This window comes from Pseudorca crassidens, chromosome 4 (genome assembly GCF_039906515.1).
Source record: "Pseudorca crassidens isolate mPseCra1 chromosome 4, mPseCra1.hap1, whole genome shotgun sequence".
Lineage (NCBI taxonomy): Eukaryota > Metazoa > Chordata > Mammalia > Artiodactyla > Delphinidae > Pseudorca > Pseudorca crassidens.
The window spans coordinates 148,767,468-148,794,298 of record NC_090299.1 but is presented as its reverse complement, the minus strand read 5'-3'; the positions used below and the strand labels follow the sequence as shown (position 1 = coordinate 148,794,298).

Genomic DNA, 26,831 nt, shown 5'->3' with positions numbered 1-26,831 from the left:
TGAAGACACGTTATAAGCTGGGTGATAACTGTGATTCAGATAGCTCTGAATCACTCCATTTCCCCCGAGACTTACCCCTATTTTGTTCCATGACAACAGACAGCTCTGGAGTCCCAAACTGAAACTCAACAATGGACAGCCCTGGATGTCAAACAATTCATTCATCAGGCCTTTCAACGACCACAGTGATGAATTAGTAGGGTAGTTACTCGAGGTTAAGCAACATCATATTAAATGATGTGACTATCAAATATTTCAATGAACAAAATACACTCTATGAAGTAGCATAGAACTCTGGATTCCTGTTCTGCCACTTTTCTAGTCTTCCTGCATCTTCATTTCTCTGTAGGTGTCATTAGCACAGCAGTACTTGCTTTCAGGGTTACCAGGACATTCTGAGATACACATCTAAACTTGTCAGCATAGAACAGGCATTAAAAATATTCTTATTATGTTATTGGTAATTGTGTTTTGAGATATAAATGTATCTGAGCTATAAGTGAACTCTATCCTATTTGAGTAAGAAGATTGAGTAAGAAGATTGTTGCACAGAAATAGCTTGGATTCTTCAGGACCACTCTGACATGTTCCACTTATTTCCAGGTACATTTTTTTATTCTGAGGCCCAAACAAGCTGACTTGACAAATATCACGTCAATGTGTCCTGCCTGGTCCCTTGCTATAAAACATGACGACACTCCCACAAAAACCAACACAAGGAAGACAACTTTGCTGTCTGTATCACTTCAGCCTGCTAAGAGTGGAGAGAAAGCAGGCAGGTCAACTCCACACTTGTCTATCTGGGTACACACAAAAATGACCATTGGGTCTCAGAAAATTAAATCAGTGCATTGGAAAATCAGTACATTCTAAATACTATACAGACAGTAGAATTAAACAACTATTGAGAATTAAACATTTTTTTGAGGAGCTCACAATTTAATTTATATCTAAATGAAACAGAAAGACATGACACATTTTGAAAAAGAACAGCTCTGAATATGATCTGGTGACTTGCTCTGGAGAGGAAAAGATCTCTTCCTCTGAGGAGCATTTTTAGATCAATCATTACTATTGTGAATAATCATGTTTTGACACTGTTCAGTAGCTATACAATTAAAGTTAATGCATTACTTTAAGCTGCACGGCGAATGTAACCTTTCTTTGTGATGTGACGTTTGAGGCACCAGTCTCCCCCCTCTTTGCATTCTTCAGTTCAATCTGTTTCCATAAAAACCATTGGGGTATATTTTTAATGATTTACTTCCTTACAAAAATCAAAGCTCTTGAAACGCACGAGGTCTTTTATGTCATTTCCCTCCTTTGTTTTTTATAGTTATCCTAATAAAAATTTAGATTTCATTCACTATTGCCTTTGGCAGTACTTAGTAAAGGCTTTGTAATAGCAATTAAACGTAATAACTGATAAACAATCAAATAAGAAAGAATCCAAGGGAGGAAGAAAATGAGGTTAAAAAAACCTTGCAAACTCTATCTGCCCTGACTTATTTATTTTCAGAATGTATAAAGGCCATCACACAATGAGAAGCTGGCCCACTTGCTCAGAGACTGAAAGAAATAAGGGTGAACCTATTGCAAATAAGTCAATATGTTTAATGAGAAATTTAATATACTCAAACTCCTCTTTTTATCTGCCATTTATTTGGTTCCTAAGAGAGATTATGTTTGTAGGGCAATACCAGTCCATTTGCTGTAGGCAGATATATGATTTCCTTCAGCCTGCTAAGACTAAAAATCGACTAAGGGGATAATTGGAAAGCAAGAGAGTAAGGAAGATGACTCTGGTAAACCGTAATCGGTAAATGTGTTTTCTTAATAAGGACGCATTTACATTTCATTGTCTCACGCACTGGGGAAGCTATCTGCAATATTTTAAATTCTTACCAAAGGGGAGCCTTATTCCAACGGAATGTAGCTTTTATAATCATGATTTCGGTTTCCAAAACTTTATGTATTTTTGTCGTAGAAACCATCTCAGAATTGTTTGATCTTTCAGACTAGTTCTTCCATATTTTAAGGCATAGGCAATTTCTAGTAAGAGGGATTTAATATGAGATATCGTACTGAATAGAATTTTATAAACAAAAAATAATTTTGCTTTCTCTCAGTTCATGCTGTCTGCTCAAGCTGTTTATCCATTCTACAAATTTTATTCCGTTCCTATTCTGTTCAAAACACCAGGGATATAGAGGTAAACAGGACAGATCTTCCCTTTTCGTCTTATATCCTAGTGTAGAAAACAGAAAAAAAACCAACATGCATTCATATTTATGTAACTATTTTCAGATTAGGATGAACCTATTAAAAAGAAAAAAGAAAATCAGAATTGGTGTAGAGAGGGAATTGGTGTAGAGAGGCACAGTTGGATGAAAATCAGGAGTAGCTCCAGTCAAAGTTGCTATGGTAGATGTGCCAAGTCTTGAAGAAAGAAGCTAGCCATGCAAGGATCTAGGAAAAGAAGCTTTTCGGCATATAATCTAGATCTATTAGGAATACACATATACTCCCTGTTCCTATCTCCTTCATTTGCATAATAAGCATCATCTCCATATTACTAATTTATGAAGCAGATTCCTTTTTCCCTCAGTTTTATTTGTTACCATTCTTGCATAAAGATAGTTGACTTGGATCAAATATTATGGTCATTGATCAAAAGGGTGTATTTCTTCACTCCAATTTAATGATTAAATATTATATATTACATTCAATACACCATACTCTAATCAATTCCATCAACACCATTGCTGAAAGTTACGCATAGAAGGCAAATAATTTAAAACATTTTGTTAATTTTTTTTTTTTTTTTTGCGGTACGCGGGCCTCTCAGTCGTGGCTTCTCCCGTTGCGGGGCACAGGCTCCGGATGCGCAGGCTCAGCGGCCATGGCCCACAGGCCCAGCCACTCTGCGGCATGTGGGATCGTCCCAGACCGGGGCACAAACCCGTGTCTCCTGCACCGGCAGGCGGACTCTCAGCCACTGTGCCACCAGGGAAGCCCCATTTTGTTAATTTTGAATACAAAATACTTCAACCTACTAGACTTGGATAATATGGCTATTTCCAGTAGCAAATGATATCAACATTACAAATTTTGGCATAGACTAAGGAAAAAGATGTTATATCCATCTGTCTATAGCAAAAGCTCTACCTGACTTTCTTTTATGTTTTCATCTAATTTTGCTCTTTTGTGATATTATCTTTGAAATGGTAGGATCACTTGTAATTAATTAAAGTTACATAAATTCTAGGCATGCATTCATTTTCTGTTTGATATCCAGTCATTGTTCACTAAATCATAAAGAATGGGATCCCAGATGAAGAAGTCTCAAGTTCAGGGGCTGATTTCATCTATATTACGCAAATGTCCAAGTGGGCTGGTTTAATATAAACCAAAGAAAATACTAGTAAAGTCTATGAGCAACAAGAACAACAAAAAAGCTGATGATGGGTATGGCTTTTCAATTAAAACATACAAAAAGAAGTAAAAATAAAAGTGCATCATTTTAATTTCTGATTTTTTCATAAGCTCAATAACTATGGAACTTTAACCTTCAACACAACTGTTCTATTTTGAAAATAAGGTTATGACGTAATTAAACATGAATCTTTTTAGCTGCCTGTTTCATTAATAAATACTTATCAGGCTATGTAAGGAGGTACTTAGTCGTCCAGTAGCTGAAAATTTGATCTCTAAAATGTGTATTATTAAGTTATATTATTCCTAGAAAGAGTTTATAGCAAGTTGGAAAAATCTTGGGATTTAAAATTAGACAGAAATCACAAACTCTGATTTGCCACCGGGGTGAATTCCTTCACCTTTTTGAGATACACTATTTTCACTTATATTATGCCAAAAACACTACCAACTTCTCATAATGGGTGTGGTATATAAATAACCTGGAAATTAGAAGTTCTGAGTCCTTATGATTTGGAGTGAACTACTTAATCTCTTAACAGCATCTCCATTTCACTATGTATTTGAATAATTAAATTGTATTGTGTACATTTCAGCAATATTCCCCAACCTTTTTGGCACCTGGGACCGGTTTCATGGAAGGCAATTTTTCCACAGACCAGGCGGTGGGATGGTTTTGGGATGATTCAAGGGCATTGATTGATTATGGTCTCTGTGCAGTCAAACCTCTCTGCTAATCATAATCTGTACCTGCAGTCGCTCCCCAGTGCTAGCAACACCGCCTCAGCTCCACCTCAGATCATCAGGCATAAGATTCTCATAAGGAGGGCGTAACCTCAATCCCTCTCGTGCACACTTCACAGCAGGGTTCGCGCTCCTATGAGAATCTAATGCAGCTGCTGAGCTGACAGGTGGCAGAGCTCAAGTGGTAATGCAAGCGATGGGGAGCGGCTGTAAATACAGAGGAAGCTTCGCTTGCTTGCCCTCCGCTCACCTCCTGCTATGCGGTCTGGTTCCTAACAGGCCATCGACTGGTGCCGGTCTGTGGCCCGGAGGTTGGGAACTCCTGCATTTCAGAATGGTTGTGAGCTATAACGACACAATGGACATAAAGACTGCTTGAAAATTATAAAGCTTTATAAATATATGTCTTATTACAAATAATTATATACATATATGTGTATATATATATAAAACGTACTTCTCCTTGAAAGCTTTCTTATCTAGTATCTTCAGTCTTTTCTAGAGCAGCAAGTGCCTCATCCCAGACCATGTACACAGAAGCCTGGAAAATGTGCCCGGAGCTGATGCATACATGACTGAAAGTGGCAAATCACCTCATCTAACACATAGAGTGACACTTTGTTCTTCTTTTCTACCTAACCATAGTCTATTTATAGCCTTAAAGAACCATCACTGATTAGAGGAAAGTAATTTTTTCTGGATGACTACCTAAAATGGCATTTTTCGATCTCCCTATTTTGACTTCCATAGATTTTTTTTAAACTCCATTCCTCATAAAATCTTTCACCTTCTTATTTCTATTTCTTATGATATCTTTTGCTCTCATTTTGAATTTAATGTTGAACTCTGATTTGATTCAAGCAATTGCTTAAGGGTATAGTCAGTATAAGGTATTTTTTTGTTTTGTTTTTAACATGTAAACTTGTGTTACAATAAATTTCAAAAGTTTCTTCCCTGCCTGTCATACAAAGGGCTCCCTCACCCCATAGGTTAAAACTATGAAGATGGTTGCTTAATAAGTATCTCTCAAACGCTTCAATGTTCTTACTCAGGGATTTTAGGCTAAGTAAGCACTTTCTGAATTTAAAAAGCAGGTAATTTGCCTGCATTGTAGATTAAAAAAAAGTGTTATTTTTTTTCCATTAGGTCAGTTATTGAGGATGCAATGGTGATACTGGCCATATTTATACGTCAGTCAATGCAGAGCAGAGAGTAATCTAACAGAACATGTAATCAAGAGATTATAAAGAAAAGGCCCTATTTGTTTTTATGTCACACACTGTAATGTATTATTATCTCCTTTACAATCTTTCTGTTTAACCAAATGTGTCAACTCAAATAATGACTTTTTCCCCCAACCTGAAAGACAGGAGAGCAGCCCTCGGTTTTAGACTGCTTGGACTGTTGGAATCTCAGCATCACCAGTCATTACCTAAGTCACTTTCAGCAGGTTTTACATTTCTCTGTAGCTCAGTTTCTTTATCCACAACATAGGGATAATGGTCATGCCCACCTCATCGGATCCTTGTAGCATTACAAACGGGAATGTGTGTGAAATGCTTAGAAATGCCCCTGGCAAACAACCATCATCATATCTTCCTCATCCTCCTTTTTCTCTCCCCCCACCCCATCATCATTAGAGGGGGTACGATTTGTACAGAAAAGCCTCAAATGCTCCGGGTGACAGCAGAGAGTAATAGTTAAATACTGGGGATATAAAATGGAAAGGCAGGACAAAACTGCTACCACTCAAAGAATGAACGCATTTGTGGTAGAGGCTGGCCAAATGCTCTCAATTTCCCTATTCTGGTCCTATAGGAAGACCTTATTTCCCATCATTCGGACAGATACACTGGGATGTGTCATTGGTTTCAGCCAACGGCATCAGGGTAGTGATGCTTAGCACTTCCAAACCTAAACTGGTATCTACATAGTCACCCATTCATACTCCACCCCTTAATTGATAAACTCAGTACCAGGAGGCCTGTGTTTAAGACAGCAGCCCTGGGAGATGGGAGGAGCAGAGATCTCTGCATTCACTGTCTGAGGATCAAATGTCCTGTATCAGACTGAGCCATGAGTGAAAACAAACCTTTATTATGTTAAGCCTATGAAATTTCTGAGTTCGTTAAAGCTTCTATTCTTAATTTTCCATACTGATTACTAAGCTAATATCACTCAGCCCTAAATCCGTTCTCCTGTATTCTACACCGAGATGCTGGAGCTGGGAGCCTTCAAACCAGATGTCTCCTTTGACATTTACTTCTTGGTCAGGTTCTGCCAACGCTAGTGCTAAAAGAAACCATTAGACAAGAGGAGAGAGAGGACTCTGTTTCTGTTAGCGTTATCCCACAAGACTTAAGTCGGCAGTGGAAGGTGGGTCCAGTTTCTAAGCTTTTTTCACACACCCTGAACTACGTTTACTGCACCAGCCCCTTCCCCCCACTTGAATATATAAGGATTGAGAAGTGCATCCCCTTCAGGAGTCTGGGTCCTAGATCTTCAGGGTCCTTCCTCTGAGCTCCAACGTTCCTTCATCAGCTGAGAAGCATCCCTCCTCAGAGTTGGGGTGCAGTTCTGAGGGGTCCCTCTGTCAACCTTTTAGGTTTGAGTAGCTCTAGTCTCCTCCCTGTGTGACTCCTCTGTATGGGTGGTTGCTACTTCTTGAAGTTACCAAACTTGTGTACCTTTCTGACATTTTCAATCTTCCAATAGCAGATTAAATAATTTTTCACATTATATATTGTTAAAATTGCCTATTTCTGTTTTCTTGACTGTACCCCAACTTTTATAACTACCCGAATACAGAAATCAGTTAGCCAGAGTCTGTGCTACCATAAGAAAAGTCTAAAATATGTGGCATTTGTTTAATGTTTAAGCAACGGGGAGGGAGGAAACTGTTTACAAAGGTAGAAAGCTATTTATCTGCATGATGTTTGGGCAAAACTACTGGCAAAATCTCTATTTGAATTAACTCAAGAGGCAGACCCTGGGCCTGCTGGGCTGGCAACACTCAAAACAGATTGAAAAACAGAACTTAATAATGTATGTTAAGTACTATCAGCTACATTCAGCAAGGTGTTACAGGAGAAGTGTGAGCTCAGGAACTAAGCGGCTTGTGTGAGAGCAGATCTGACCAGGAACAGAGAGAATCCGAAAGTTTCAAGGTTTGTTGGACCCAATGCCTGATTTCTTCTAAACCCCAACTGGTAGACCTGCCATTGAAGTGAGTGTTGAGTAACAAAGGTCCAATGAAAAGTTACATTTGAATAAAGTGACTCAAGGCTAATATGATTTTCAGAGCTGACACCGAGTGGACCCTCTCAGTTGAACAAAGCATCTCTGGACAAAGAGGTTAAGGATGTGGTCCTCCTGCCTGTTCTTCAAGATACGATCATGCTGAGATAGAGACATGGAGAACTGGAAATCAAGGGCAACCAAGATAGAACTCTGCTAGGCACACGGACTACCGGAAAGCAAAGAGATCAGAGCCCTAGCAGATTGCAGAGGATGGTCGTACTGAAATACCGTGATTCCAGCAGTATGAGCCTTGAAATTCCTAAGACTTAAAACAACTCTTGGTTCCATAATTTTCCCCAAACAGGAAAATAAAATATTTTAAGGCTATACAAGTTTCATTAGGCACTTTGAATGTGGACAAGGAGAATAATAGAAAAGGAAGAACTTCCCAGAGGGTGTATCCAGAGGCTAGAGGAAAGCAGGGACAAGGGAGATCTCCCAGGGAGCAGGGTCAAAGCCAATTCAAGGATCCTGTCAGGGAGACTTGACAATGTCTGTCCAGCAGGAATACACCACTGGCTTCCATGTACATTTAGTTCTTTCTCTGTCCAAATATGAGTGTTTATTGTGGTTTCCCTTTTCCTACTCCTCTCCTTCATATTGGGTATATATGTATGTTGGGAGCTGGTTGCAAAATATAAATCGTTTATTTATAGGTGATTGACCATCATCATCATTAGATGAGGACAATGAATAACCAGAGACCATGAATTTGAACTGAATCCAGTGACTGAAAGAATGTTTAGTTATCTCTCTTGGAAAATAATAGCCCTTCTTAATGAAAGAGTGGAAACGTGACATGAATGTTTGGCGACCACAAGAGTGGACTTTGGCAGAGATGTCCTTATCTGCTTTTCCTGCCCACATAGCTTCCTGATATTCACCGGCCTCCCTTGCAGTTCAGATGGGGCTATGAGACTAGGTTGTGGCAAATGGAAGGATGTCTACACACTTCAGGTTGCTCCATAATAGCTCACGCACAATGGACAGCATAGCCTTTTCCTTTCCTCAGTGACCTAAGAGGCCATGTACTTAAGAAGGCAGCATAAGAAGAGGGATGGAGTCTTTGAATAATCAGTGAACCTTTGACAGTGAACCTCTAAGGAGAGCTGCCCAGACACATGAGCTATGACATAAGAAATATTTTATTTTTCTGAGATTTGGGGGTTAGGTTACAGTGACTGAAGACTATTGCCCTAATACAGCATGCCTTACCTTCAGAAGCCAGGCTTCTAGTAATCCTAGAAGTGACACTTACTAGCTAAGTGACACTGGGAAAGTCACTTAATTTCTCTGGGCCACTACACATTTGTAAAATGAAGCTACTATTAGGTTACCCAAAATTATAAGAGAAAGTCAGGCCAAATGTTGGCTCAAGATTTTTTTTAATGGTTTTGATCTATGGTTCTATGAAATAGTAATTAAGCACTAAAGCCACTCTCATGAGATCACAGAAGTAATATTTTTATTTAAAAAATTTTAGTTATTGCATGGTACCTACAAAATCCAGCTTTATGTATAAATATTGTGCAACATGTGTATTTAAATGGTGTTAACTCATGCCAAGCAGTTTTATTGAAAACGGTAATCTACAAAAGAGCATATGACTGAGGTGAAACACTGCAGATAATAATTTCAAAGAATCTATTCCCTAGAACTTTGTCCAATCACATTGCATACTTTCTTCATACCCTCAGCCCTCTCCCTACAGTCTAAGATGATGGAATTAAACAGAATTCCCATTTCTATGTTTTATCAATTGAAAGCCTATTCCTTTCCATGGTTTCTCTTGAAATTCACTCTATAATGTTTGCTCAGGACCATTGTTTTTATGTAAAATGATAGAAATTATCAAATAACTCAAAAGTAAAAAAATAAACCTAAAACCTTTGCTTATATTTAATTATATGTTCATCAACTAATAAATCAGGCTAATGAAAGTACGTGTTCTTATAAAACGGTAAAATAGCAATTAAAATACAACTAACATGTCAATTTAAAACTTAGAGATTGAATGGAATTTTCCTCCCTTAAATCAAAATGAAGTATGTTGCAGCCAAAACCTAAACAAAGAACTTATAAAACTCCTTTTGCTAATGAGTTCTCTTTTCCTAATCACTGGGAAATAAAAGCTAGCTAAAGCCGAACGTGTAAACTTAACGCAGAAAACAAAACAAGAAAGAGTATATTATTGATCTGGTCTTCAAATCATTTTAGCAATTTACGATTTTATATCAAAATTATAATTTTTTGAATCCTATATATTCTAAAAATGCCTTTAAAAAGGATTCAATATAGGAAAATACAGAAGGTAGGATTCTGATTTTTCATTATTTTTGGATAACGGTACTCGTTTTCCTCCAATGATTCCATTACCGAAGTGTAGAATGCAAGGTATAAACTTTAAATATCTCTGTAAGGTCCCTGACATAACGGACGGGCGATGTCCAAAGAAACAAAAAGAAAAAAAAAATTGTTAATCTGAATTAAACTCTAGATTCTATGAAATTAAGATGTTTTTATTACTACCCGTTGATTAAGCGACGTCTATATGAGCAATATAATACATTGCAAAGCAGAGAACTATTGAGGAAGCCCTCCCCGGCCCCCTCCCCATTCCCTCCGCATCCATTCACACAAGCCATTGGAGGTACCACGGCTGCACTCACCAGTGTGGAGGTTTGCGAGGCGTCTGCCCATTCCTCTGAGCCCTCGGGGGTCCGCGTGTTGTTAGGGATCCTGCGAGGGTTACGCGCTATCGCTTCACACCAGCCCAGCATTTTCTCCTTCCTCTTATCCCTTTTCAATTTCTGAAATTCTGAAAATAATTTACATTCCCTGAAACAGGTCACTTGTTTTAGATGTCTGTTTTTGGAAAATGTACATCATTGAAATGAAATAAGCAATTTAATGTAATACCAGTGGAGACACTTCATTTTAGCCAGGTGTTATAGGGAGGAAAAGAAGAATACGCTGACCATTAAAAACCTCAGAACCACAGGCAATGAAAACAGTACACGTCTACTCAAAGAGCCTAACGTTTTACACCTCAATTCGTGACACTTTTAGATGGTGGGAATTCCTTGCATCAGGTTCTAAGTTATTTTCAAAGATCGGTTTCTAACAAGAAGTTCTTACCTTGAGAGCTAAGAACAGACTCAGTTCCTGATATATCTACATATTTCAATATCTAAAATTTGGCATAGCTTTTCAGCTGAATGTCCTACAGATGCAGAATGAATTGAACGCAGGCCAGTGATGAACATTACTCATTCTGGCAGTGGCATGATTATCTCTCTCATAAAATTCTGCCAACTAAAGAAGGAGAAATTTTAGGGCAAGCATGGTAAAATTAGTATATGACACCCATCACCAATCTATTAAAATAATAATTTAAAAAATATCCTTACTATATCATGAATAAAAATATTCCACAACTCTTTCTAGCTTTCCAGAACTTCCCATTTAAGGAATTTTTTTGTTTGTCTCTGAAAAAGTTATATCAACAATAACTTTTAATGTAATGAAGAAAACATTGTTTCCTTGTAAAGTTTCACAGCCTAGTTTTTCCACTCCACCACCCTCAGTAATTAGAAATAGTTCATCGCAGATCTTTAGTTAAACGCATTACACTGTCAATTAAATATAAAAAATAATGTGGAGTAATTATTTTTCACAGTATCCAAAGCAATTAGCAATCTGGTGGTTTATAACATTTCAGAGGTTCAAAATAGCACATTTCATAGGACTAATAAAAGTAACATTAAGAAAGGTTGCATTAACGGATTGATGAGTTATTACTGTAAATGACAAAATACTCAAGTGAAATGGATCTTAACAATGTAAATAGGAAATTATTTCTAAAAAACTTTCATAAAAATTAAGTCTAAGATACTCAATGGAATGGCCTTTTAAATAAGACTGGCAATCTTATATGAGTGAATCATTCATCTGAGGTGCAGGAAAATGGGGAGGGGAGCTTCAAAGCAATTGTGTGAATGAGCAACAAATTATTAATGCTTGCCTTTTCAAACACATTGCTTGAGATTTTATTTGAAAACTCTGATCTGTGTAATGCAAAATCTGCATCTCCAACTAATTTGCATTCCACAGAAAGTAAATATTTCCACATTCCTGGTACACAGTATCTTGGTTAGTCATCAGTATTTAACTACATTTCTTGAAGTGTACTAACAGTAAATGTAAATGAGTAGCTTTATTCAAAAGCAGGGAGTGAAATGATACATAACGACCAAAACAGTTTAATCAAGTACAAACAAATGTCCTACTTGTAAGTCATTTGGCAATTAAAAAAAAATTTAACTCCATAATTAAATATATCACTTTAGTGCTTATAATAAAATGTTGAATTCATGCATGAATAAAAAGCATAATAAAGTAGCCCACAAAAATTATATCATCAGTACCCATTCTGGGATATGTTTTTAAAAGCAGTCGACTTCTTATTTCCTATTCAGTTTCTGAGATTAAATAAAGCAGTTTAATTTCATTTGTAGCCTTCTCTTGTGATGGTGGTGGTCATAGCTATATTCCTCCTTATTCAGTCAACATTAATCCTTAAGTATTTCTTGAGCCTCTACTATGCTGTAGGTACTGAAGTAGGCATGGAAAAGCCATAAGAGGAAGATTACTTTCATTTTTGATTTGAGTCAGATTCAGTGCAATATTCTCTAGAATTTTAAAATCCAAGCATAACTAGGATCTTCCTGACTCCCTAATTTTTGAATTTGTGAACTTATATGCTCAACTTCAAGGTGACTGTCTGCCCCTTTTGATCTTAGACGTCTCCCCTGAAGTTTGCTTGTGCAAACCATCTTTCTGAACTGTTTTGTTGAACAAGTCATCACGACAGGGCTATTAAACTTTGGACTACACCTGCTGATGTAGTATAATAAAACGTCAGCTGCGTTTTAGTTTTTTTTTTTTGCATGTAACAGACATTATCTTAATTCTAGGATGATTAACTAGGTTAAATAATTCAACCAGTTAAAATACATACTCTTTTTCCCTAAATAATGTGTTAATAATCATCATCGAATATTTACCATGGACACTGTCCTGTCTGTTGTGGGAAAACAGAAAAGAAACATGATGCATGGCTACGGCCTGGAAGACTGGAAAGCTTCTCTTTGAACTTGGACATATTCATAGGAATATTCACAAAGAAAGTTAAATGTGTGAAATGACCAGAGCAATCTAACTAGACAGCATCACTTCACCTTTTATCATATGAATGAAGAATGTGTGAGATTATAATAAAGACCTCTGATGTTTACATGACTACATCTGGACATTCACATCATCTGATAAGAGAAAAGCTTTGTCTAATGACGTGCTCAGTATAATATGCATCCACCCACTTTACTAGCTACTTTTGAGTTGAAGCATCATATCTGAAAGAAACCAATGTTTCAGTGGCCTCCAAGGAAGCAGCACAGGTGTAGGTGAGTTGAAAGAGAGGGAGACAGGGAAGAAAGGAGAGCTCCACTGCACCATCCTGTAAATTCTGTGGGGAAGAGACTGTGACAGTTGCTAAAGATAATATCTTCTTCTCTATTATCACAAAACACTCCGACTTTAGGTTACACTTCACAGCGATCTTTTTGGCAACATGGATGACAAAGTAGAAATTCCAGAAACAGTTTAGGTTATAGATTTGAGACAACTGAAGGGTTAATAATGGTGACTGCTGAGCCTCTGAAGACCAGCATTCTTCCTACACAGGTCTGGAGTGCTCATCATATTCTGAGGTGTAAGAATATGCTGTCAGTCAGAAGGGTGGGCAAATTATAAGCATTTACAATTAACCCTAATGCACTTTAAACTGTAAGTATCACTAGTAATATATCAGAATGGAAACGTGGTCATTAAGTATTCATGTCAATTACCATCTAACCATTGAACCAAGCTAATATGAGATGCAGCAATGAGCAGCTTATATAATGATCACGGGACACTGAGATTTAACTAAGCTTAATTTTTAATATGCTACCCCTAGGAGATATTTAATTTAATAAATAGAAACACAGTGCATTCTCTGTGAACTAAATTGACAACAAATTAAAATTAGGAAGAAAAAAATGCAGGGCAATTGGGTGTATGTCATAGAGAATAGTTACTTTTAATTCAGAAACATTTAGCAAACCCTTCCTTTGTGCCAGACAGTGTGCCTGGAACTATTGGTAAAGGGATTAAAGCGATCTGGAGTTCCAGGTAGGGGGGAAACTGACAAGTCAATCAACTTCTGATAGCAGTGCAATGAGTACTATGAAGACCTTGAGAACAGATGTTTGACTTAATATCAGCTGAAGGAGACCATTGATTTTGGACAACTCTCCAAAGAAAATACAATTACAAATAACTTACATGAAAATTAAAATTCTTACTACTCCAAAGGCTGCCACAACCAGCTTTGCTACACAACGCTAGGGGGCCTCCTTCCCATTGTAATCCGTGTAAATGGCACTGCGCTCCAAGGGGTGCGCTCCACATAAGCGCCACGTGAGTGGCGCTCCTGCAGCTATGCTGCCTGGCGGAAAGAAAGCCCAGCCGATCTCTCTAGGTGAGCTTATTAAAATTACCTTACTGTACCCCAAAACTAATATAATTCAGCTAGTGGGAAGCAGCTGCATGGCACAGGGTGATCAGCTCAGTGCTTTGGATGGGATAAGGAGGGTGGGAGGGAGACGCAGAGGGAGGGGATATGGGGATATATGTATATGTATAGCTGGTTCACTTTGTTATACAGCAGCAACTAACACACCGTTGTAAAGCAATTATACTCCAATAAAGACGTTAAGAAAAAAAAAGAACATTTTCTTCTCACAGAAAAAAAAAAACGCAGTTGCCTGCCTCTACTTTGTCTGTCTACCTTCTCAACTCTCTCCTTCCTAAAACATCGCCCGCTCCCTGCCGCATCCAGTAGAGTATAGTTAAGGGCCTGGTCAAGTCCTTCCCTCTTCACCACATACATGGAACTGAGAAAGTCTCCCCCACCTCCTCATGTACACCACCATCCTCAAATTGGTAACTTGAGGATAGTCCTTGTCTAAGAATTTGAAAGGATTTTTCAAACGAAAATTTTAGAGATTTGACTATATATTTCCTTAGCTAAGTGTCCTTAAGAAATATGTCTCAACAATGGAACACTTTCCTCACCCCGCCAGAATGAACTTGAAGATCGATCTCCATTATGAAAGAAACAACTTGCAAATAAGAGAAGGAAGGGACAGTTAAGAACATGCTTCCCTTCCTCAGTAGGCTGCAATATCTCTGAGAATTAATGTTTGTTTTTTGAAAAGGTGCGTGTATATGTGTGTGTGTGTGTGTGTGTGTGTGTGTGTGTGTGTGTGTGTGCTCCAAGAGTACCCCCTAGACCCTCAGAAGACTATAACATACATGCCTAAAAGTCACACCAACTGCTACGCTGGATGCCTGCGTGGCTGTTTTGAAGCGCTCACACACAACTGTGAGCTGTCCTTGAAGACATGGAGTCCTAACAACCATCAAGAACTGCCTGCTGGGAAGTCTTCAGACCAGATGGTCTTTACACTAGGTAACTATTTATTAAATTTATTGCTATGAAATGGAAGTATGTACTGAGGGCCTTCTGATTTCTATGAGAAGGGTGTGAGGTTTCTCAAATGGACAGAGAGGTTCATAGCTGCCTTCTAAGATGTGGAACACTAACTGATATAGAACCCAATAAATAACTGTTGATAATAAAATAAAGGAGAAAATAAAGAAGAGCTCTCCCCTTTTGAGTAAAGTTAAGAAATGGGAACAACCATAACGTGACTCATAGAAAAGGTTTAAATTCTTAAATGCTTTTTTGCTTGGACTATAGGAAAGATATATTTAGTACATAGTTTTCTTTTTAAAACTCTCCCTCTACCTTGCAATCCCTTTTAGAAGCAGCCATCTTTCTGTGAAGTCTTATAAGTTACTCTAGCCTTGTGAATGAAGAAATGGCACAGAAAAGGTAAGGGGCTCCTATCCGCCCTCTGTTGGGGCAGTGCAGAGAGAAGGGTTTTGAAGAGACAGTCTTGGTAGCAGTATGAGCCGTAACACTGAGGTCATTAGTAAAGGAGGAAGGGGCAGCTTCCAGGTCAGCAACCTTGGGAAAACTATAATAGCAGGGACTACTCCAGTCTTAATACAGACGCAGATGAAGGGAAGGCCACACACACATTTCCACACTTTAGTGATGGCTAAGAAGCCTCTTTATGAGAGGGTGGTAGTCACTCAACCCTTAGCACATAGGTTGGGCCAATCTTCGAGACATCAAAAGTGAAGTGTGAGGGACTTCTAGTTTCAACACTGACATGTAAAGAGTGTAGAAATCATCACTCCCATCCTTACAAAAAGATAAACCTGAACAAACTGAAAATTAATGATATTTCTTGGAACCATCAGAGAATGAAGTTGTAATAAAAAACTACTACCCCCAAATATGGAGAGACAGATGCCTACAGAGACGCATGGCCAATTTCAGAATACATGCAGAGAAGCTGCTAGAACCATAAACTGGTGTTAGCACACAGTAATTTTGATGTATTATTGGAGGCACAATATGGCCTAGCTTAAGAAGAAGAACTTCCTGGAGGCTGCATTCTTAGTGGAGGCCCCAGAGTTTCCTGGGTCTCACCACCAGGAAGCTTACCTAGATCTCATGAACAGCTGAGAAAGGTGCCACTGTGGTACTACTAGGGAGAAGGGAAGAGTAACCATCATGAAATGCCCTAGAACACTCCTATACAAAGACCTATTCTGGGCTTCCCTGGTGGCGCAGTGGTTGAGAGTCCACCTGCCGATGCAGGGGACGTGGGTTCGTGCCCCGGTCCGGGAGGATCCCACATGCCGTGGAGCGGCTGGGCCCGTGAGCCATGGCCGCTGAGCCTGCGTGTCCAGAGCCTGCGCTCCGCAACGGGAGAGGTCACAACAGTGAGAGGCCCGCGTACCGCAAACAAAACATAAAAAACAAAGACCTATTCTTCAGGGAAAATATCTTAAAAGAGTCAAATTAACCTACCTGAGTGAAGGGCACTGTTCCCACTCCAGGTATTTCTAGGCTTCCTGCCTCATCTAAGGTGGGAAGGGAAGCTAAGAAACACCTGTGAAGGCCATAGCCCAGCAACACAGGCCCACTAAGACTTGGAGATTTAATCATACCATTGTAGAATACTTTCCTTCTACTCTACTTTCCCACCATACCAAAAGGGCTTCAGGATAATACTAGCAGATTATAACCGAAAGCACTGCAAGATACTAACCCTCTTGGAGGAGGAGCACATAGGGAAGGCTCAAAGCCAACAGACAAACACAGGATGCTAGAAGGATCTGAAGCATCTGGTAGTGACAGCAAACATTAAATACACCCTATTTCTAGCCAGGAAAATAGAAACGCAAAGGGTGTTTACTTCAGTTTCTATTACTTAATACAACATATGTGACTTTCAACAAAAAAAAATTAGAAAACATACTAAAAAGCAAGAAAAAAGTCTGAAAAGACATAAAAAAGCATCAGAACCAGATTCAGATATGAAAGATACTGGAATTATCAGATAGGGAAATTTAAATATCTATAATTAATGTATTAAGGGTTGTAATGGAAACAGTAGACAACAGACAAGGACAGGTGGGTGGGGTAAGCAGAAAGATAGAAACTCCAAGAAAGAAAAAAAGGGAAATGATAGAAATCGAAACACTGTAATAGAAATGAAGAATGTGTTCGACAGGCTCATCAATAGACTGGAAATGGCCAAGAGAAGTTATCAATGAGCTTGACGACAGAACAGCAGAAACTTCCCAAGAGAAATGCAAAGAGCATGAAGAATGGGAAAAAAAAAACCCAAAAAACACCAGGACATCCAAGAACTGTGGGATTATTTCAAAAGATGTAACATATGCATAACTGGAATACCAGAAGAAGAAATAAAGATAACAAAGAAGGAGAAGAAATATTTGCAGGATACAAGGTTGATATATAAAAGTCAACTGCTTTCCTATATACCTGAAGGCCTATATACTGTCAGTGGACAACTGGAATTTGTGAAAATCAATACCATTTTCAATAGCACCAAAAGAAATATTTAGGTATAAATCTAACATAATACTTAAAGAATCTTTGTGGAAAACTACAATATCTTGATTGTAAAAATCAGAGAACATCTAAATAAATGCCAATAAATTCTGTGTTCATGGACGGGAGGACTCAATATTGTTAAGATGTCAATTCTTCCTAACTTGAGCTACAGCACAATCCCAATCAAAATTCCAATAAGCTGTTTTGTAGATATTGACAAACTTATTCTGAAGATTATATGGAGACGCAAAACACCTAAAATATCCAAGGCAATAGTGAAGAAGAACAAAGCTGAAGGATTCACGCTACCCAGCTTCAAAACTTAACATAAAGTTACAGTAATCAGGTCAGAGTGATATTGGCAAAAGAATGAACATATAAAACAATGGAACAGAATAGAGAGTCCAAAAACACTCAAACAAACTCATAGTTATTATTAATTCATCTATGAAAAAGAGCAAAGGCAACGCAATGGAGAAAAAATAGTTTTTTCAATGAATGGTTCTGGAAGAACTGGACATCCACATGAAAAAAATCAAATCTAGGCACAGAACCTTACACATTTCACAAAAAATAATTCAAAGTGGATCACAGACCTAGTTTAAATAAAAACTATAAAACTTCTAGAAGAAAACAAAGGTGAAAATGTGAGTGACTTTGGCTTCAGCAATGAAGTGTTAGATAAAACACTAAAATCATGATCCATGAAAGAAAAACTGATGCTAGCATTTATCAAAATTATAAACTTCTATTCTCTGAAAGACTTAAGAGAATGAAAACTCAAGTCATAAACTTGGAGAAAATATTTGAAAACTGCTTATCAGATAAAGGACTTGTATCCAAAATATACAAAGAGCTCTTAAAAATTAATAAGAAAACAAACAACCCAGTAAAAAATGGCCAAATTATCTGAACAGACACCTCACCAAGAGGATGTACAGATGGCAGATAAGCATATGAAACATGCTCACCATCATATGCTTTAGAGAACTGCAAATTAAAACAATGAGATACCACTACATATCTATTAGGATGGCTTTGAACCCAACTGATAACACCAAATGCTGGCCAAGGATGCAAAGCAACAGCAACTCTCATTCATTGCTGGTGGGAATGCAAAATGGTGCAGCCACTTTGGTACTTTCTTACAAAACTAAATATTACCATACAATCAAACAATTGCACTTGTAGCTATTTATCCAACTGATTTGAGAATTTATGTTTCCACAAAAACCTATACACAAGTTTTTCTAGTAGCTTCATTCATCATTGCTAAAAGCCGGAAGCAACTAATATATCCTTCAGTCAGTGAATAGATAAATAAATTGTGGTACATTCATATAATGGTACATTATTCAGAAATAAAAAGAAATGAGCTATTAAGCCATAAAAAGATTCATAAATGAATCTTAAAAGCATATTGCCATGTTTAAAGAAGCCAGTCTGAAAAGGGCTACTTTATGTGTGATTCCATTTATATGACATTCTGGAAAAGACAAAACTATAGGAACAGTAAAATAATCAGTGATAGGGCAGTGAAACTATTCTGTATGACACGGTAATAGATTGTGGGATTGTGACAGTCTATAGAATTTCACAGCACAAAGTGTAAACCTGAAAATGGATGCAAATTAAAACATGTCATTTAAAAGGTTGGGAGATCCCAAGATGGAATGTGAAAAATACAGTCTAAATACGTGACAAATGTACGAAAGGACCTCACCGAAAAGCATGAGGGAAAATGTGCTGACCTAAGTACTTTAGAAATAGTGGAATCTATTAGATTAAAGCAAAAAAATATTGTACATCAGCACTGTGCTCTAGTTCATATAATATTTCCCCACGGAAGTACGGGTTGACAATTCTGACACAGCTTGACAGGTATGCTGGGATTGAACAGCTAAATAAGTGGTTGGCAAGTAAGGAGGGCGAGGTTTCTCAGTGTTGGAGTGGGAGGTTACAGATAAAGAGGGGGAGAGCCTGTGCCCAGCAACAAGAGAAGCCACTGCAATGAGAAGAAAGCACACCACGGTGAAGAGGAGCCCCTGCTCGATGCAACTCGAGAAAGCCCGTGTGCAGCAATGAAGCAACCAAAAATAAATAAACAAGTAAATAAATACTTAAAAATGAAGCAAAAAGGCCATACGGTTCTAATATTTCATTGTTTAAACTTGCCATCTTCATTTCTTTAAGTTCTTAAATAACCAGTAATAATCATGGTAAGTATAAGATTTGTAAGCAAAAATTTTTAATATTAAACATATGGAAGCCTCTTTGTGGATTTCCTTTCATATATGAGGTTAATTGAACATACAGTGTCCATAATACAGTAGAATTTATTTATTTTTAACATTAAAATGATTGCATATGACCTAATCAGAATTACATTTCAGTGTCAAAAATACGATGAGTATGCTATTGTATACCCAGTCTTATTTTTATCTTGGACACTTGACCTGACTAATAATTCAGATATCGACTACCAAGATTTTTTTTTAATAGTACAATTATTTGCCACGAACTAATTTTTGAAGTTAGAAATTTTGAAGGGAGTTATTTTTACCTTCTTAGGAGAAATAAATAAATAACTACAAGAGAATGGCAGAAGAGTATGTACTACTTGTTTGGGATTCAAAAGTGACCACATTGATTTTACCCAAATTTCCAAACAAAATAATCACCACTGGGTTGAAAATAGGCTAACTTCCAGCCTCATCTCTCTAGAAATGAGGGAATTTAGTGAAAGAGTGAAATTCATAAAATTGAGTGCAATGCCTTTGAAGGATACATTTCGCTATGTGCATCAGACATGTCCACTTCCTCAAAAATTCTATTTACCAAGAGCATGAAAGTGAGATCGTATAAGAATGAAAAACAAAACAACAAAAAAGGAACTTTGGGTTTCTTGAGTAGCTTTATGAAGACATTTAAAGGTGTTTGAATAAAATATGGGTTTCCAAAGTTTTCCAGTGTGAAAACATTTTTTTATCTATCTTTTTATCATAAAAATTTAGCAAACCATTGACTTAATACTATTAATATATTTTATTATATATTATATTATATTATATATATTATATATATTATAATATATATAATATATTATATTATATTAACATAATAGACTTAATATATTTTAAGTATATATTTATTAAGAAAAAACATTGCCATGTGAATTTTTTCTGATAAGAACTTTGTAATATATCCCAGAGATTTATATTTCACATCTTGAAAGTCATTGAAATGTCTAGGTGTTTTGCTTAAAATTTTCAAATATACAGTTTTTACCATCCTCACTGGGCCTGAAAATATAGCTTCCAGGAATACTGGTTTCTTTTCTAATTCTCTTGGTCTTTGAGCTGATTTCAAGATGATTGTGTCACGCATTACTCAAGGGAAGTTTCTGAAAGGCATATGCATTTGTAACAAGTAGCTGGTACTGAACATTTCACATCAAATATTTTAAACATTGTCTCCCTTAAAACCAAAATATGTCATTTAATGTCAATGAAATTCTGCATGGCTAACATATGAAAAATATATGAGAATATAAATACAGGGATGCCTGGATTTCTAGGTTTATTTTAGGGACTTTTATCATTTATGTAAACATAGTAAAAATTTCATAAAGTTTCCTTGTTTTGTCCACGCTGTGGGACTGTGGATCCCTATTCCTTCCCTTTCCTACATTACCAGCTGAAATTTCTATTCAATTTTTATAATCAAAGAGAGAGTTTATCTTTTTGACACTGTAACTCTTCGAAAAGAGCTTCATGTTTCTCTCTTTACATGGGCAATTAGGGAACTAGAAGACAACTAACAGTATAATTTAATATTTTCTGATGTTTCTAGTATATATTTTACGTACTTAGTGTAACCCTGATCACTTGTTAATGTTTGAACCTCATCAATGCTCAGGGTTACACTAAGTACGTAAAATGTATACTAGAAACATCAGAAAATATTAAATTATATTGTTAGTTGTCTTCTAGTTCCCTAAATGCCTACATTTTTACCTGATGTTCCAAATATATCTTTGCAGCTCACTCAAACTTCTTTTGCAAGTTATAAAGGTACATTCAGGGCTTCCCTGGTGGCGCAGTGGTTGAGAGTCCGCCTGCCGATGCAGGGGACACGGGTTCGTGCCCTGGTCCAGGAAGATCCCACATGCCGCGGAGCGGCTGGGCCCGTGAGCCATGGCCGCTGAGCCTGCGCGTCCGGAGCCTGCGCTCCGCAACGGGAGAGGCCACAACAGTGAGAGGCCCGCGTACCATAAAAAAAAAAAAAAAAGAAAAAAAAGGTACATTAAGAAAAACAGATTTTTAGTTGCAGGTATATACCAAGAATCGTTAAACTTAGTGCTCACTCACAATGAACCTCCTTCTTCACTTTCTATCTAGTCTCCAATTGTGATACTTATATAAATGAAGAGGGGCTTCCCTGGTAGCGCAGTGGTTGAGAGTCTGCCTGCCGATGCAGGGGACACGGGTTCGAGCCCTGGTCTGGGAAGATCCCACATGCCGCGGAGCAACTAAGCCCGTGCGCCACAACTACTGAGCCTGCGCTCTAGAGCCCAGGAGCCACAACTACTGAGCCCACGTGCCACAGCTATTGAAGCCCACGCGCCTACAGCCCATGCTCCACAACAAGAGAAGCCAAGCAAAGAGAAGACAGCACACTGCAATGAAGAGGAGCCCCTGCTTGACGCAACTCGAAGCAACCAAAAATAAATAAACAGATAATTTTTTAAAAATGAAGAAAAAAGGCCATACGGTTCTAATATTTCACTGTTTAAACTTGCCATCTTCATTTCTTTAAGTTCTTAAATAACCAGTAATAATCATGGTAAGTATAAGATTTGTAAGCAAAAATTTTTAATATTAAACATATGGAAGCCTCTTTGTGGATTTCCTTTCATATATGAGGTTAATTGAACATACAGTGTCCATAATACAGTAGAATTTATTTATTTTTAACATTAAAATGATTGCATATGACCTAATCAGAATTACATTTCAGTGTCAAAAATACGATGAGTATGCTATTGTATACTCAGTCTTATTTTTATCTTGGACACTTGACCTGACTAATAATTCAGATATCGACTACCAAGATTTTTTTTTTAACAGTACAATTATTTGCCACAAACTAATCTTTGCCACTCCCAGAAATTACCTGTCCTTAAATATTCAGTAATATCTGGGTTTTAAATATCACAGTTTAATTGATTATAAACCAATATCCAAAATTCAAAGTGTGAAAGGTATATTAACTTTTAATAAATCACTTTTGAATTTTTTTTTCTGAGAAGCTGATCCTTGTAAGCCTCCTTGTAGCCTCCTTTTCTGTATTCATCTCCCTGCAATGTCTCTTCTCAGCTCTCCTAGTTTTGTCATCAGTCTACACTAGACTACGTCAGCAGTAACCCTGCGATATCTTGCCTGGTTCCTTACCTGCTTCCCTATCTATGAGAACTTGGTGGTTTATTTACTCCACCATCAGAGAGTCTTTTGCATTTCATGATTATTTGTTCATTCTCTGCCTCCCTACCTATGTTGAGGGTAGTCTGAGAAAGGGGTGAGGGTGTTTTCAAATAAGTCTCTTATATCATTAAGATCAAAACCAAATCATAGCACAGAGCAGATACTCAGTAATGTCAGATGAATATTGAAATAGGAAGAAGAAATGCAGGTTGTCAAAATAAAGAAAATATTTTCCATATGTTAATGAAAAGCAAAAACATTACTCAATGCTGAGCCATCTTTTAATACTGTCCACATACATTATGTATAAGAATGCCATAGGGACTTCCCAGCTGTCAGAGTGGTAAAGAATCTGCCTGCCAATGCAGGGGACGCTGGTTTGAGCCCTGGTCGGGGAAGATCCCACATGCCACGGAGCAACTAAGCCTGTGCACCACAACTACTGAGCCTGTGCTCTAGAGCCCGCAAGCCACAACTACTGAGCCCACGCACCTAGAGCCCGTGCTCTGCAACAAGAGAAGCCACCACAATGAGAAGCCCACGCACTGCAAGGAAGAGTAGCCCCCGCTCGCCGCAAGTAGAGAAAGCCTGCGCACAGCAATGAAGACCCAATGCAGCCAAAAGTAAAAAAAAAAAAAAAAAAGAATGCCATAAAAATGTAAGTTAGAATTAAAGTCATAAAGAGAGGTCATTTTGTGAGGATATGACAAAAACTACAAACTACTCTTATGACAAATAGGAAGTTGGCACCAAACCAGAGAATATAAGATAGAGAAAACTATTCAACAGTTCATTCTCAAAGGGAAAAATTAAAACTTCATTTGAATACATCAAAAAATTATGTCTATTATATATAGAATGGATAAACAACAAGGTCCTACTGTATAGCACAAGGAACTATATTCAATATCCTGTGATAAAGCATAATAGAAAGAATATGAAGAAGAAGGTATGTATATGTATAGCTGAATCACTTTGCTGTACAGCAGAAATTAACACAACACTGTAAATAAACTATACTTGAATAAAATACATGTAAAAAGATATGAGCTTCTGCAGAGTTCTAAATGCCACTAATTTCACCACAAAAGAGAAAAGAACATGCATGTATATACATAAGCAAATGTGTAATTTGGAACTGATTCCCTGAGAGCTAATTTTGGGTATGTGAATAGTAAGCTTTAAAACAGAATCTGTGAAGATCCATCTGAAGATAAATTTGACATTTAAAATGTATCCTGCTCCATTGTGGAAAGAAACGTTGAACTGATGATAAAAGAAGAAGGAAACTTTGTTTTTGACACAATAAAATAAAAAGGGACTTTGGTGGACTTCATATCCCTCCATAGATTGCTTGTGTGATGACAAGCAAGGAGTATTGACCCTAAGAGCCTTTTTTTTTTTTCCAGAATAGGAAATAGAAAGTTCTAATATGACACTATGTCCTGCTGCCAGATTCCTGACCACACATTTTTCTGTAACATTTAACAGATCCTCTACAACATGCTAAATAGTTCCTTAAAATTTAATTCACAATGCACAAGAAATGTCTGAAGCTTTAAACAATAGCTTAAAAGGAACAAGGTCACTGTAGCCAAAGAAAAAAGGATATCTACAGAAAAACCCGGGAAGGAATTACATGATTGAGCTGAGGTATCATGCCTTATTTCCCAATCATAATCTAGATCCATGATAGCTTGATTTATGCAGGCCTAACTCGGGCTTCTGAGCAGCCAGGTGTAAATAGCAGATATCCTTTAGGGAATTTACTGTAAAGATGCTTCATGACCTTTGTCGATGGTAAATCCCAATAACAAGAACCACCCAATGGATGTGCTCGGACAAGTTGCATGCAGACTCAACGTGCTCATTCAGGAGGTTGAGAAACGAAACCCTGACCAGAGATACTGCAGTTCCAGAAAAGGCGTAAGGTCTGCCTCGGGGCCATTCATCTCTTGCTTTCTTTGATCCCAGAATTCGCCACCAAATGAAAACACAAGTTACGCATTATATGTTGCTACTGTTGAAAACTCTCCCCATATAGTTTCTGTCTGACCACTCAAGGGGAATAGAATAATCCTGAAATAGAGCATTTTCCAGCAGTTTATCTATTAAAGAACATTATAAAAGTCTATTTTGTTCAGATAAGAAAACACCAGGGCTATTAAGTAATATGAAACCAACAATTACTCTATGTTACACAATATTATGTAGCTATATTTATTAATTGCCTCATGATTTAGGTGAGTTAATATAAGACCTTGTTCAGATTTTATACTGTTAAAGTCAAGACTCTCTTGTCATTACTATATATTGTCCATGCACCAAAATTTCAAGCTGGATTTTAGTCATCAAGCAAGAAGACTGGTGGAAATAATATTGGAAATAGGCATCTTGCAAAATAGTGAACTCTCCCAAGATTGTCTTTGAATATTAGAGAAATCTTAAGCCTAAGAAATGTATTCAATACATACTCAAATACTGGTCTTGTTCTAGGAATCTGAAACTCAATTTAGTTACTGAGTCAAAGGTCCAACATATAACACTTCAGACTGTTTACCAGTCAATTTTCTGGCTAAACAGAATTTCTATGTGATTCAAGTACAATAATATAAGGGGAAAAAATTCATAATAGAACGAATTATTTTTCAATTATGTATATAGAATTTTTCTAAATTTCTGTATTATATTTAAAATGTCTTGTGGTTCCAAATGACTATTGTCATTAAGATGCATCACAAACATTTTCCATTTGAAAAGCTTTGCCATTCAAGCCAATCCTATTTTCTATTACTCTTGTCATTGTGCAAATATATTTATGACATGGACAGAACAGAGCAGAGGTGTTGCATTGCTCCCTAGTACCCAGGTTTTTGGTTTGGCTTGGTGTCGTTTGTTGGCATATTATGAATAGTGTTTTACGTACTGCAGACGGGAAACATTTTTTCAATTAATTAACTTACATGACAAAGAATCTGAAGTGCACATTTCTTCCTGATTGCTGTCACATTTACCCAACACTACAGTGAGGCAAAGTGGAATGAATTTAAAGAAACTGTCAGTCTAGAGACGTTGCCTTTCTCATCACAGCTCAGAGGAAGACTAAGGTGACTTAAAATTTTTTTAAATCATGTGTTTTCATATGTGAGAAACAAAGTACTTTTTTCCCCTTATGTATTATGGTAAGATTCTTATCCCCAGTCATATTTGAAGAGTCAGTACAAAACAGCATTATTTTTTACATGGTATGGTACAATTGGAGGTGTTTAGTGAAAGATCTTATAGGGGGAAAACTTGTTTGGGTAGAGGATAATAACAGGATTAGTATTTGACTAGTGTTACGCCTAATACTATCTATCCCAACATCAGCACTGCACTCCTTAAGTTCCTTCTTGCCCGTGGTGCTGTGTAGGGCTCATTCAGAGAACTTTAAACACAGTCTTTGCTCTCTAGAGGGCTTCACAGTAAAAGGTGTAGAAAAGTGAAAGGCAGAATAGAAGAATGAATTGACACGAAAGACAGATTTTAAATTTGGTTAATTACATTAAAGTATATGTATGTGACTCTAAGAAACCACACATAGAAGGTAATAGTCACAGGATGTGCATTTGATATCTCCATGTGAATTATATGAAAACTGTATGCTTCTTCCTTTATTATGTAGTTCTGTACAATACATCTTCATTTGTCAGTATTTGAGACCAGGAATTCCCAGCTAATGACTAATCCAGAATTAAATGTAGGAAAAGTTTATTTTAGACAGC

The 26,831-nt window shown here is 37.3% G+C and overlaps 1 protein-coding gene across 2 annotated transcripts in view; it reads right to left on the bottom strand.

Moving 5' to 3' along the window:
- The window catches only part of MARCHF1 (membrane associated ring-CH-type finger 1), an 843,574-nt gene that overhangs the window by 313,686 nt on the left and 503,057 nt on the right, over nt 1-26,831 (bottom strand). For both annotated transcript variants that reach the window (XM_067737026.1, XM_067737025.1), the window contains exon 4: nt 10,149-10,297. In XM_067737026.1, the coding sequence (XP_067593127.1) occupies nt 10,149-10,259 (111 nt within the window). In that variant the 5' untranslated portion in view covers nt 10,260-10,297. The remainder of the gene's footprint in view (nt 1-10,148; nt 10,298-26,831) is intronic.